A 14,614-nucleotide genomic window follows, 5' to 3' on the forward strand; every position below is an offset into this window, starting at 1 on the left:
TACAAGTCATTTTTAATGGAAGCCGGTGATGTGACGCTGCAGACTAAAGCCCAGACACTTGTTGTTGACTGACGCGCCAAAAATCTTCTTTTCAGCGCTCCGAAGACGCGTTGAAGCGCCAACCAACCGTGTATTTTTGTTTCACCTCGTTCCATCAACAACAAAAAATGCCTTTAGCGAGTTCCCAATGCTACTTAACAACATAACTACGTCAACGAGTGCTTGAGCAACACTTAAACAGGGACTTGCCGTCAATGTAACTGGGTCGTTTTGTTGCTTTTGTCGCACATAATGGGAACATATTATTACAGTCATACCAGACAGTCAAAGCACTCATACATACAACAACAGGCTCATCACTCATCAACAGGTAGCATTCCAAGTGTTCCAAGTGTTAATCTGTATTTGTTTCTGAGATATTTGCTCATGGACTCTAAAAGGTGGAAATGAGATCTGAACCACAACCAAAATCAATCTTCTGTTCCTTTTTCCAGAACCAGACTTCATGAAAATCTATTGTTAAGATCTTGAGTTATGTTGCTGACAGACCAACACAAGCAGAACCATGTCCTCTGTAACATTTGTTTTAATGTGGGTTTCTTACCTCCAACACGGGCCCCGCTCCCAGGATGATCTGCTCCACCCCGCTGGCGAACCCCTTCTGGCTGAGTGCGGTCAGGTGATGAATGAGGAAGTTGGTGCTCTGGGTCTTCCCAGACCCGCTCTCACCAGAAATGACTATGCACTGGTTCTTCCGTCGCTGTAGCATGGCGTGATACGCCACATCTGCCACGGCATAAATGTGGGGCTCCAGTTTCCCCAGTCTGTGGTTGTCGTACAATTTGACGTATTTCGGATTGTAGATTGGCAGGAACTGGAAGGGGTTAATCACAATAAGAATACTCCCAATGTAGGTGTAGATCTTCTCCTGGCGGAAATGTGCGCGAAGGCTTTCCAAAATGGTGCGCTCTGTTAGTTCCGGGAGAGCGCAGAGGTCGGACGGAGGGTCGCTCCCTGCAGGCTGGGGGAGGAAACCCCGTTCCACCATGCGCCGACGCTCCTCAGTCACCCGCAGCCACATCTGCAGGCTGCCGCCATAATGAATAGATCCGTCCAGGTTCTTCTCCCGCAGGAGGAAGCGGTAGTCGTCGCCACTGCCCAGGCCGCTGCGGTTCTCCAGGGCGCTCCGCGGCCACAGCATCATCCGCTGAACGGGGCAGTCGCCGGGGTTCAGGATCCACTCCTCCCCGCCGAACTCCTTCACCTCGGCCAACACGTAGCATTTGGTGCGATCCAGGCGCAACCTTTCGATGAGGCACTCGATGGCTTCGGCAGCTGTGGTGTTCTTGCGGGCGCTGACGGGGCAGTAGATGGTGCCCTCAGCCAGGGCGCCCGGGTAGACGCGCAGGGCGAACTCCTGGTCCTCCAGGCGCCGCCGCATGCTGCCACAAGCGGTGGCCATGTTGGCGCTGCTGGCGTAGCTGCAGCCGCCATCTTGTAAACTCATGGTGGTGCAGCAGGTCCCATCAGCACACCGCTCTCTGGGCCCGGAGGACAGACTCAGGACATCCCAACTGGAGGAGGACAGAGATGGAAGAGGTCAAACATGGTGGAACAGCAACACAACAACAAGGGTTCAAAGGAGAAATGAATGGTTTCAGACATCAGTTCATGTCCTCGGGCTTTTCCAGTACACTGAGTCACAACAGGGTCAGTAGAGTCATGGCGATTTCATCCGTCCCATGACAGAGTTGGGCGACTCAATAGGCTTTCTGTTTTGGATCGTAAAGGGGTCTACTATCACGAACGCCACAAAAGAGCAGCATGAGACCGAGTCAAAGAGGGAGATGAGAACCGATAGCTATTCAAAACAATGAGGAACAGTAGCTGCCTCATGAATTTAAAGGAATACCCGCCAGTTTATCAGAGCCACAAACCCTGTGTGTGTGTGTGTGTGTGTGTGTGTGTGTGTGTGCTCATGTGATAATCCAAGGGCTCTAGCCAAGATTAACAGCTGCCACCTTCCACACAAAAGTGGCTGTAATGAGAGCACAATGGTTTAATTCACCACTTCCCTGTTGATAGTGAACACAGCACTCCACTCTCTCTCTCTCTCTCTCTCTCACACACACACACACACCTTCCAGTTTCACAGACTACAAAGGCTCAAATGTGACATGTGAAAAAAAGATAAACTGTAAATTACTGTTAAATAAGTTGATGATTATGAGATCAAACGAACAACATGATACTGGTATTCTGTGTGTAGCAATGTTTCTATCACGCTGATGTTTGATGTTAATCTCTCTGAACTGTAAGAAAAGTCAGTTGCTTTTACTTTAAACGATAATATTAAAATACCGCTAAACCAGACTGAAATTAAACTAAAGTAACTATTTAACACCCTTAATATTTAGATGAGTCTTTGCAGCATTAAGCTTTCCAAACATCATTTTGATTAGTAGGTCAAATTTCCTAATTTAAAGTACATATAATCACATTTTTGGATGACATTCTTTAAAATTCAGCAAATTTAATTTGGTCTCAAACTAAATAATTAGAGAGAATTTTGTGTCAAAACTAATACACACAATTATATATTAATATATATGAAAGGACAGGGAATAATCCCTGTTTTCTTTACTCAATTATGTTTATTAGTTGTTGAGAGTAATTTCATTAGGAAACCATGACTCTGACATTAGTCTGTTGTTTTTCATATTGTCAGTCAGATCCTGTTCTGTTCTACTGCATCATAACTAAATGCAGAAAATGCATTCGGAGAGACAATAACCAGACGATGAATATGAATCGATAAAGGTCTATCCCAAAATGTCGAGACAAGAACTCAATTCAAACGCGGGTGAAACAAAGATCACCGCTGTGAAAGCTTTACTGATCCCTGCTCTTCATCATCTCTTCCTATTTTTTTCTTTCAGGTTTTCTATCTGAGCTTCATCCCCCTCACGCTGTTTCTGTTACGCTAAAGTGAGGTTATTATTTCGATTAAAACATGTACCATTGTCCTCTTACGCTCTGACTCCTGCTCACATTTTTTAAATAGCTCTTGCCGGATGACTTTTAATTTACTTTAATGGCTGCCTCAGCTAAGTGCATGGACTAGACAGATAGAGGAGAAGAGAGAGAGAAGGGAGAGGATGAGCCAGCCAGTCGTCCTTTGAGTGCCCCAGACAGACCCTCCTCTCCCTCCTGCTGTCTGGAGGGATCCTGACCACCTACAGCAGTCTGCAGCAGCCCGCCACCACCAGACAGAGAGAGAGAGGGAGAGAGAGACAGAGAGACAGAGACAGAGAGAGAGAGAGAGGAAATAACCAGCTGGGCGTCTGTAAGAAACAAAGAGGTGAACTGTGATAGATGAAAGACGGAGCAGAGGCAGAGACGACAGAGAGAGAAAAAGTACACAAGATCCAAAACAACGTCCCCCGCGACTGATGCAGTCACTTGTTGAGACACTAACGAGCTGTTCAAACGGATAACAGGTCGCAGTGTCAAGTCTGTTATGCAGAAACGTAACTACAGTCAGTGTTCACGGTCCTTTCATGCTGTCTGCTGGGGGTCCCTTATGAGCATTTCTGGTGCTTGTACAAAACAAGAACACAACAAATGAACGAAACAACTCTGAAGCAAAGCTACTCGGGTAAATGTTACTCCGAAGTTCCCAGACTGCAGATCAAAATCTGCACAGCAGCATGTGAGGTAATGTATACACTGGATTGATTGAATAGCAAACAAATAAACAAATGTAAATTGCCAATTGACTTGTGACTGTAGTCGCCATGTCCTTGTGTCACCACTAAAACGTTAGCCGCTAGGGGGGAAAGCTAGAGCAGCATGAGAGAGAGTTCAGTGTGTACGTCAGTAGCGTGTGTGAGTTTCATTGAGTTTTAAGTAACAACTGCATATATTTCCTCACACCGGAACAGAAACTATCAAATACCTAAAGATTAATATATATTACTTTAACCCAGGGAATGAAATGTTCAAAATATCATGTATAAAACAATATTAATCACAGTTGGTCTAAGCAAATTTTCCTGAAAACTGAGCTTGTATCAACAAAGTTGTGCAGACTAACTTAGAATTTCAGTATTTAAATGTACGAACCAGCAGGAAACTTACAATTCTGTACAAACAAAACACGAGAGATTCACCACTAACGCAATATGATTATGCAATTATTACTATTATTTTTTTTTTTTTTTATCGTCCTGATAAAAAAATATAATAACAAGATATAAAACAAGAGACTTTCTCAACAGCTGGTGTCTACAAGGTTTTTGTTTGCAACAATCTATTTTAGACAGACGGTTATTTTATCAACATAAAACTAAAAGAAAAAATTTGTGCTGGGCAAGTTAACGAGTTAATTTCGCGTTAACGCATTCATTAATTAACACCGACAATTATTTTATCGCGCGTTAACGCATTTTTTTAATTTATTATAATTCTTTTTTTTTATTATTATTTTTTATTTATTTATTGAAAGACAAGAGACAATACATAGACATAACAACAAGAGGATGACAAGAACAGTGGGATAAAAGCCAGCAAACATCCTATAGTCAGTAATTTTAGTGCACCTATATGCTGAAATTCACAGTAAACGCATTTAAACAGCACAGATCGGGAGCGAGGGAAGGACTTTGAAAGTTAGCGGAAAGATTAACGTGAGACAACATCCGGTTTCTTCAGACGAACATCCGGTTTTCAGAATAAGATGCCAACAAAGTATGAATTATATTCACATTAAGTATAAAACATGCTACCTGCATCTCGTGAACCAAATGTTATTGCACTTTTGTTCATATAGCAGTACTTTTAAAATAAAAGTGCGCAATACACTACTTTTGAATTCATTATTGAACTTTGCCATAACAATGCGATTAATCGCAAAAAATCCATGCGATTAATCGCGATTAAATATTTTAATCGTTGCCCAGCACTAGAAAAAATACATTACAGTACAGTAATCCCTCCGATACACCAATGATCTCTGGGAAATACCATTCATAAACACCCCAGATGTTACCAAAATAAAAGGATATTGCGGATTACCAGTTTAAAGAATAGGAGGGCAATCCAAATCCCTACTTCGGGTAATGACGTTTTTTTTCTCTCCCCCAAAACGGATATACAGCAAGTTTAATTATTCCCTTGCCCTCCTTGTTGCCTCAGAAGCAAGGATGACCGAGTTAATTTGAGACTCAACTCAAACCTCGACTGTAGCGGAGCAGAAAATCACTCAACTGTCGGCTGAGAGGTTATGAACCAGCGAGCTGGACCGCAGCAAAACATCAGCTGGAAGGCTAACGGGGTTGGAAATGACGGATGGGTCAAAGGCCAGAGTGAGGAGCCCAGGTACAGCTGGGGCTCTGAGCTACGAAGTTGGGCGGCAAATTTCTTTATTTTGGGGGGGGTTGAAGTAACTTTTTCTGGCATTTCCTTGAACAGCTGCATGTGTGAGGTCATTCAGTGGCTGTTAGACACAAAGAACAACGGAGAGACGCAACCTTAATACTGTATGTTCAGCATTTACAGCGACGGAGTTTTGATGATGATGGATGAAGATGGAAAGTGATAGAAATCAGCCAGGCACAGTGAGGAAGGGAGGAGACGAGATGAGAAGAAAGAGGACAAACAAAAGAGAGGTGGTGAAGTGAAGGAGGCTAAACGTCTTGTTTTTGACACGGTCCAATCTGAAGCGCTGACAGCGTGTTGAGATAAAGCCGTGAGCTGACGACGTGGAGGAATGAGCTGCTGCTTTGAATTGAAGAGAGATTGAAAGAGTAGAGGACGTCTCAATGACAGCGAGCCTGTCGTTTACACTGGAGGACAGGTTCAGCGCCGGGTCACGGCCATTCACAGCCATCACTCGGGTGCTAGTGTTGGAAAACAGAGCTCCTTTAAAAGGAGGCGTTAATATTTCAAGAGAAAGAGTCCGACGGAGGAAGGAGAGGGGTTCAGTGAGGAGAGGAGGAATGGTAGTTTAGATGGAGAAAGAGCAAAGAAGAGACAGGAAGGAGTAGGAGGGCTGCAACTGATGATTATTTTTATTATTTAAAGGGCCAGCATGTAGCATTTCAGGGGATCCATAAGCAGAAATGGAATTTAATGTTCAATCGCCTGAAACTAAGAATCGTTGTGTTTTCGTTAGCTTAGAATGAGCCGTTCATATCCACAGGGAGCGGGTCCTCTTCACGGAGTCCACCATGTTGCACCGCCATGTTTCTACGGCAGCCCAGAACGGACAAACCAAACGCTCGCTCTACAGAGAGCCTTTTGCCTGAAGGCCACCATAGTTCTCCAACATGCTTGTGAAATTGCACTAACGCTGTCTTGGCCGAGTGCAAAACCGTGGTACCGCCAGCCGCCGTCTGACTTTTGTTGCTCCTTTAGTAGTGTTATTATGGTGATGGATGCGGACGGCGTTACCATGGCCTTGCATTCGGCGGCTCACATTACCGCAGTTTTGTAAACGGAGGGGTGTTCAGTAGGTTGCAATCTGCAACCACACACTTTAATGCCACCAAATCCTACACACTGTCCCTTTAAGGATTGATTGTTGTCTTAAATGTCAGAAAATGACAAAAGAAAAATGCCTCAATCAAAATCAATGTTTCCCGTCTTTGTGTCTTTTATTTTTTGTCCAAAACTCAAAAATATTCAGTTTACTTTCATATACGACAAAGTATCATAAAATCTGCACATTTCAGAAGCTGCAGGAAAAGTTTTACATTTGACAGTTGACCCTCTGTCTCCTCCTACTTCAGTCTGCCTCAACAATAATTGCAGATTAATTTGATGATCACGACCAAATGAGTTGAATAACTTGCACTGTAAATATGCTTTTGTTGCTTTGGAGGCTGTGAAAAGTAATGAATTAATTGTCCACCAAAACTTCAAGCAGTATTGCCGTCTCTTCCATGAAGCCTGCAAGTCTACATTATGGTTGCACACGTCCATTAGTTGCTGCATTAGAATATTATGAAGGGGGTTTATGTGTTTTCTGTATTTGTTCAAGGAACAGTCGGGCCAGCCAACTTACAACTTGTGTTCTCTTACTCTCGTTTATGTGACTTAGTAGTTCCTGTAAATCTTTGGTAATAAAAGGGGCTTTAAGACTTCAGACTTGCATTTTGTGAGTCATGAACATCTCTCCATGTCCACTGACAGACACTTTTGTCTCTCAACCCGCTGAGATGAAGAGGTGTGTTTCTCATCTTATTTTAAAACTCCTACATCTCTGGATCGTTCTTTGGCACAGAAAGAAAAAAAAATAAAACTGCAAACATGCAGTAAATTACTCGGCCTCTGTTACGACTGCATTAGAGGAGACAGGGAATCTTTAGGATCTTATGAAGGAGAAAGCTGCCAGGGACAGGCACGCACCCAAGACATTAAACACAGATGAGAAGCTCAACTCGTCCTGCAGGTCTCCAAGAGTCTGGCTGGCAAACAGTAACACCCCCTCCTCTCCCACAGTCGCTTCTCACCAGTATAATAGCAATAAACACCAAACCTCAGCATTCCTCCACAGCGCTCACACACACAAGTTCACCTCACTTTTAATCTCTGAACACGGAAGGTGTGTTTTCTTCCTGGTCCCCAAAAAAACTGAGGCTTTTTTTTTTCTGTACTCATTACACTAAAGATGATTGCATTAGTAGAGAAGTTACTATTAGGTTCATTTGAACTGTGACTCACACACAGTTATTCCTCTCCACACACACACACACACAGCTCCCACCCCTGATCACTCATCAGAGAAGATCATTAAAAGATTTCAGGCATATTTCAAACTCCCTGTGGGTTTACTCCTCACTAGTGGCTGCTGATGATCTACAGTAGGTCCTGAAGCTTACTCCACACACACACACACACACACACACACACACACACACACACACACACACACACACACACACACACACACACACACACACACACACACACACACACACACACACACACACACACACACACACACACACACACACACACACACACACACACAGCGCCGGCTCAGACGAACGCCACACCAATGGTCCCTGAGTTCAAAACTAAGAAAGGTGTGTGTGTGTGATTTGCATGCAGCTGGATGACAAGAAGTCACCTGGAATGTTGTGTCATTGGTTTTGTTTTTGTGTACAAAATGTGTGTTTCTTGCTTTATTTATAATCAAAAACTGACATATTCCTGAATCTTCTCATTAAAAAGCAACAATAAAAGTAGCCGTATCTGTACAGTAGGTGTAGAAAGTTCTCTGACTTCTTCTCATGAAACTCTTTCTTTTTAATACCAAACATTCATTCTTATCAAGCTCAAATCAGTTGGTTGATTTTTCCTGAAGTGTTTTTCCACACAAATCTGTAAATCTGTAACCTTCAGTATCTACAGTTGATGTGCCCTTTAGCAACATACAAAATCCCCCAAAACTGTTCCAGCAGAGCTGCCAAAGAGCCTCAGTGTTCTTTAAACGAAGCGCTTGTCGGATCGTCAAACACGCCCCTCTAAAACCTTTTTGATGTCTTGGACGTTTCAGAAACTTGTAACTTTCTGAAACTGACAATCCGGGCCAGGTATGTGGAGTCCAGAAAGCATGCAGGATTCATTTTTCGCTTCTTCAAAAGAATTACATCCGATACCTCTCAGGTGTACAACGGAGTGCTTCGTCATCGTCTTTGAAGAGGGATTGTCCGTACGTGTGAGCCGTTATCTCCGTCCAGCCCCTCGCTATGGCTCTATGAAGGCTTTATTTCCCTCTGAAACCTTCAGACGTGGTCGGACGACCTGCTTCGTTTGAGGCACACTGAGCCCTTCAGACTGAGCTTCCACTGCAGCATTCACTACTGTAAGTGTGAATGTGACACAGAGCGTTACTGGAAAACAGAGAATGTGTTCAGGCAACTTTCCCTGGAAAGTTAAAGTAAAAAAAAAAAAAAAAAGCCAAATAATAAATGCCTTGTGTGTGTGTGTGTGTGTGTGTGTGTGAATTCCTGAATTCCAGCAGAGCTCACAGGAACTGAGCCCACACACACACACACACACACACACAAACATCTGCCTGAAACTCGTGCGCACTGAGACAGAGTGTAGAGTCATTCAATGAAGCGTGTGTGTGTGTGTGTGTGTGTGTGTGTGTGTGTGTGTGTGTGTGTGTGTGTGTGTGTGAATGACAGTGATGAGGTTCAGGTTTAACTACAGTTAAAACGCGTGGCTCAAATCACCAATCTGATCTGTTCATATTTGTGATATAATAACCACAAACCACCGCTATGATGTCCAATTCCTTTGCACTTTCAGCATCGCTCCATGTCTGAATGCGTTATAATGGTTCCTTAGCGAAAGGGTCATGAGAGGATCACCGTGACAGATAAAAGTAACAAAGTAAGCTGCGTGTCTGTGGCTATAAGTGGCGACAAGTGTGAAAACTTTCTCCAGAGCTATTGGCAACCGAAACTTGGGGAAAGTAGAGCATCACCCTCGAGCAACACACCTCTACCTAACAATCAACGGCACGCCGGGTACGTGCAGCTATCAAAGTACTGACGCTGGACAGTTTCTCAGTGGTTCAACGTACAAATATAGATAAAAAGGCAAATAATGAAATCAATGTAACGCTAGCCTGTGATCCAAATCTAATTTGCTAGCTGTACGTTACATCACAAACAAGGTTCTATTGCAACCGGCTCGGTATGTGCAGAGCGGCCAAAAGGGCCTATTATCGTGAACTATTGCTTAAATGGCTTATTTATGTCTTTACATGCCGTCATGTGGGTACACACCCTACACTGGTCCCCTCAGAAGGTCAATACTGTGTGTGTGTGTGTGTGTGTGTGTGTTAAAGGCATGATGCAGAGCCACTTCCCCATCCTCTGCACTATTACACTCCCCAATGGGAGATGACATCACCTCGACCTGCTCCACTCTACTCCTGGCACACACACACACACTAATGGGCATCAATGTCAGAAAAAGGCTGCAACAGTGGGGAGCTGTATTGATTAAAGCCCCCCCCCTACAAAAACCCTCACTACAATCAGACATCATCTGAGCATCTGAGCTGATTGTAATCACTTAGTAGCATGTGCATCTTGTATCTTCCTATGTGATATTGTTGTGTTTTCGGTGTAGTATGCTGCGTCATTGTGGCGCTGTCTTCAGTCGAGGATCAGAATGGGGAGGGTCTTTGTTTTGTGGGTTTTTCCCAAATCTCTGTTTTCCGTCTTCCTTTCTATTTTAAATCCTTCTTTTTATGCGACGTAACGAGCAGCAGAGCCAGCAGTAGTTAAAGCAGCATTAATAGTGTTTGTTGGCCTTTTAAGGACAGCAGAATGAAGCCGCAAACACTAGATCCTTGATGGCAACAATTAAGACGGAGCTAAAACATTTGTGGGCCATAAAAGAGGGGCAAGTAACATTTGGCTCATTTCAAAACAAAATATCTTTTAGCACATTTTTTTTGCTCTTTTCCTGATTAAATATATTTTATTTTGAATAGTTTTCATCATTTGAGACCTCTCAAATGACATATATTGAGAACTTGTCCTATCTGGCCGTCTTTCTCAGGCTTTTGTCACCGCCCCCCCATATGTGCCACAACCATGATATTTTCCAAATAATATTAAAAACTTGCTTTTTCAGTGCTTGTGCACATACATTTGGGTATCTGGAGTTCCTACCAACCAACAAACTGATAAATAAGACAACCCAGTCAGTTGTTGTGGTCTGCTTGGATCAGAAATCATGTGATTCAACAAGCCACTCAGATTTGGCTCCCCTTCCTATGTCACATTCAGGCTCATTAGAATATGCATTCTTTGCAAAGATGCAGCATATTCTTTCTCACAAGCCAATCAGAGCAGACAGGTCTTTTTTTTTTTTAAAGAGACAGGCGCTAAAACGGAGCGTTACAGACAGAGGGTGAATACAGGTATGTTTAGACAGACAGTATGAGAAGAATAATGTGTGTTTTGATAATTAAAGCATGTAAACATTTTCTAGTAGAAACCCAAAAGACAAGTATCAACATGAATATGAGCATGATATGTCCCCTTTAAAATTCATGTGAATTTAATCTTAGAATGATTTTTGTATCGTACATTTTTACATCATCTCATAAATGTGAGTAAACTGCACTGCACACACAACAGAGTGAGTTCTATCTGGCTCTTTGCCTTCTATTCTTCCTCAGGATGCAGCTAACCAACCCCCGGGGGACACAGATGACTCTATAAGTGATGAACAGCGAGTGGTTATCGATCCGAGCCTGTGTGCAGGGAGAAAATGCCGACCTCGTCTGGAGGGTGGGGGGGGTGGGGCGTGTCCCGCAGGCCTTCTGCCTGAGGTTTAGCCTGAACATGACCAACAGGAAGTGAGCCTGAGAGAGACAGACGGTCTGGGTGGTTTGCTTCTATGTGCATTGTGTTACCTAACGTGACTACTCGAGCGTTAACATGTCGGTTTCAGACCAAACATGGTTGATGCATGATGTGTTTGAGTGTTTAAACGAGCTGGTTGGTTAAAGCATGAACAAATTATGTATAAAAACAATGATGTAATTTTCAAAGGATTGAGAGATCACACACGAGTCTTTTTAAACAGGAAGAGTAGAGCAGCTGAAAGAGGGGTTTTGTGTGCAGTCGAGTTTGTGCTTCGGCAGTGTTTGCTGATTTGTTGAATCATATCGTAGCAGCAGTTACTACACAGAGAACAAATGTTCATTCTGAATTAGTTTCCTCTCAGAGATATTTATTCAAAGACTTGTCTGACAGTTTCTAACAGGACTACAGCCATGCTAGCAGCTCTGTGAGCTTTGAGCTCAATGCTAATGTCAGCATGCTAACATGCAATGTACAGCACGTAGAATGTTTACCGCCATCTTAGCTTAGCATGCTAACATATGCTAATTAGCAATGAACACAAAGTACAGCTGAGGCTGATGAGAATGTCATTAGTTTGACAGGAATCTAGTCATAAACCAGAGATATGAACTTTCATGGCAATGCAACCAAGAGTTGTTGTCGGACTGCAACCACAAGTGTGGAAATGTAAAATAATAACCTTGAACATTTTGGTCAAAAACATGGGCAACATCCTTAATTTTGCCAAATTTTGTGCAACAATGAATATTGCAATCGATAAAACAGATTTAGTTTCAACATTTTAAGCAAAATGTGAAACTTTTACCAAGTTTAGAGATGTCGAACATGTCTTTGATGTGGAAGTTCTTCAGCGTGAGTGAAGAAGACATAAACTTTGCAATTTGTCACAACTGCAAGTCCAAATTAATCAGTGGAGGAACAACCTTAAAAACATTTGGAATGCCTAACTTAATCAGACATTTATTATATTGTAAATCATTCCCAAAATCATTGGACGGAATCGGCAACAATACGAATTGGCAGAAAATTGCAATCGGAGCATCTCTAACAAGTTTTCATGTCAATTACAGCAAAAACTCGAGCCCTTCTCTTGCTGTTACTGTGCAGAATGAAAGTGCATGCGAGTCTGAGCAGAGGACAAGTGTGGCCTACATTTCTCTCCCACAACCTGAGCGAGGCCAACGGAAACACCCCCGAGTGTGTTTGCTTTAAAGCAGCTTTGCCCGGGACTTGCACTCCAGAATAAGAGATGATTTGCCCGCAGATTTGGCTCTAAAGGCGCGGTCAGCTGAACTTTATCCTGAGGGGCTATTGCTGAATAACTACTGGACACCACAGAGCTGTGGAAAATGAAAGAGTAGAATTTGAGAAGGCGGGCAGGATCAACGGACACACTTAAAGAAGCACAGGTCCGTATCAACACGGGTGAGGAAACCTAGGTCTGAAATGTCAACAGAATGACCACAGAGGTACCATCAGCTCTCCCTGTAACCGCCGCACAGGTACCCAACGTCAACAGTCCTACTTTCCAAACAATGCTACCAAAACCAATCAAACATCGACAGGGTCACGGTGTCACTAATGGCTCCATCATCCTCATTGATCCTCTGGTTCCCACCTCGGTTTCCCGTCGGTCCCGCAGCTCTATGCTGGGATTTGTGCCTGCAGGACAAAGATCAATATCTGCCTCTCTGTTTCGTGCATTACATGTCCACATTTTTCATTTTCAAATAATCAATGCAGAGATAAACTCTGATTTTAATTTCAAACAGCAGAGCTCTAAATGTCAAGAGGATGGAGCAGGTTAGGCCAAATTGTTTAACATCAATGTTTTACATTTTCATCAAATTGAGAGTAAATATAAAGATGGGAAATAATTCTAAACGTACAGTAAAACAAAGCTTACTGCATTACTCACTCTGAGCTACCCTTATTATGATGACTGTCCATAAAAAGGTCTGAGATGTGAAATGTCAGGACCAATTAAACGCCCACAAAAGGATGCAATCCTCTTTTAACTCTGAATTAAACCTGTTGTTTTTTTCTATCCAATCATACCCAAAGGGGCTCAGGCTGAGTAATGCTTGCGGACTGACAGTCTGACTCATGCATAATTTCCGCTCTGTAATGACTGGCGGGGCCGTGGCGTTTTTGGAAAAGATCTACGCAAAGCAAGTCTGGCCCTAATAATGGCCCTCACAGCGCTGGACCAGGAAGAACCAAACATGTCATGACCGGCAGGATGCGTGCACGTGTATCTAAGGATAACAGGAGATTACCCTTTTTGATGCAGATGCAAAACTTGGCACCTAAAAATACAGGCTTTCGTGACGTTCACTGAATGCAGTTTTGCAGCTTTTTCAGACACAAAGTCATGTACAAAGCAGCGTGACACTTAAAGCGATTGTTTACTCCGAAACAGTTGACCAGCTTCTCTCTGCAGGCCTGTCACTTTAGGTTCACGTCAACAGGCTGCCACGCCTTGATTGTGGACGGACAAAACAGATCAGCAGCCTAATGCGTGCATTTGTTTGGTTGCGAGTGTGTGTAAAAATACATAAAAGCAGTTGCAGTCCTTGCGGACGGAGCCAAATGGCTTTTGAGATGAAGAGGTCTGCAGCGCGAGTGGCCTGGAACACGACACTGGTCACCGCACAGCCAGAAAAAGGCAAAGACAAACAAAACCAGGGTGCCACAAGAATCACCAGTGGCATGTCTTTTAAACAAGGGATGATATTTGACAATCAGCAGATGGGATGTCGAATTGCATTTTTGCGCCCACATTTTGGACTCTGCCTTTGACAGCGGGTCTCAAACTTTCTGCAGATGTACAAGAATCTAAAATGACATGCTGTCTGTTGGAGCACAAGCCTCCTTTTCCTCACCGTCTTTCTCTGGCTTTTATCGTCTTTGATCATTTTTTAGATCTTAAGAAAGCACAAGACGGTCCAGAAAGTAGTGTGTCTTTATGTAGCGAGCCAAAAAGTAAGTGTGTGGAGGTCAGGGAGGTGGAGGGAGGTGGATGGGCTCATAACAGCATACAAGCTTCATACAGGAGGCCGGAGTTCATGCCCCTTTGCAGACCAACAATTAACGGTTACAATCCTTCCCGAACATTAATTACGTGTTTGAGTTGTCTCACCCTCACCATAGCTTCACGTTTATTTGCCATAACCACAACCTTTCCTTAGCCTAAAGCTAAGGTGGGC

The 14,614-nt window shown here is 43.3% G+C and overlaps 1 protein-coding gene across 1 annotated transcript in view; it reads right to left on the reverse strand.

Annotated features, from left to right (window-relative positions):
• The window catches only part of LOC142947745 (unconventional myosin-IXAa-like), a 125,174-nt gene that overhangs the window by 90,457 nt on the left and 20,103 nt on the right, over positions 1 to 14,614 (reverse strand). The window contains exon 2 of the mRNA XM_076089539.1: positions 605 to 1,574. Within this exon, the coding sequence (XP_075945654.1) occupies positions 605 to 1,507 (903 nt within the window). The 5' untranslated portion in view covers positions 1,508 to 1,574. The remainder of the gene's footprint in view (positions 1 to 604; positions 1,575 to 14,614) is intronic.

The sequence above is a fragment of the Anarhichas minor genome, unplaced genomic scaffold (assembly GCF_050575085.1).
Source record: "Anarhichas minor isolate MPS153535 unplaced genomic scaffold, ASM5057508v1 ptg000011l, whole genome shotgun sequence".
Classification (NCBI taxonomy): domain Eukaryota; kingdom Metazoa; phylum Chordata; class Actinopteri; order Perciformes; family Anarhichadidae; genus Anarhichas; species Anarhichas minor.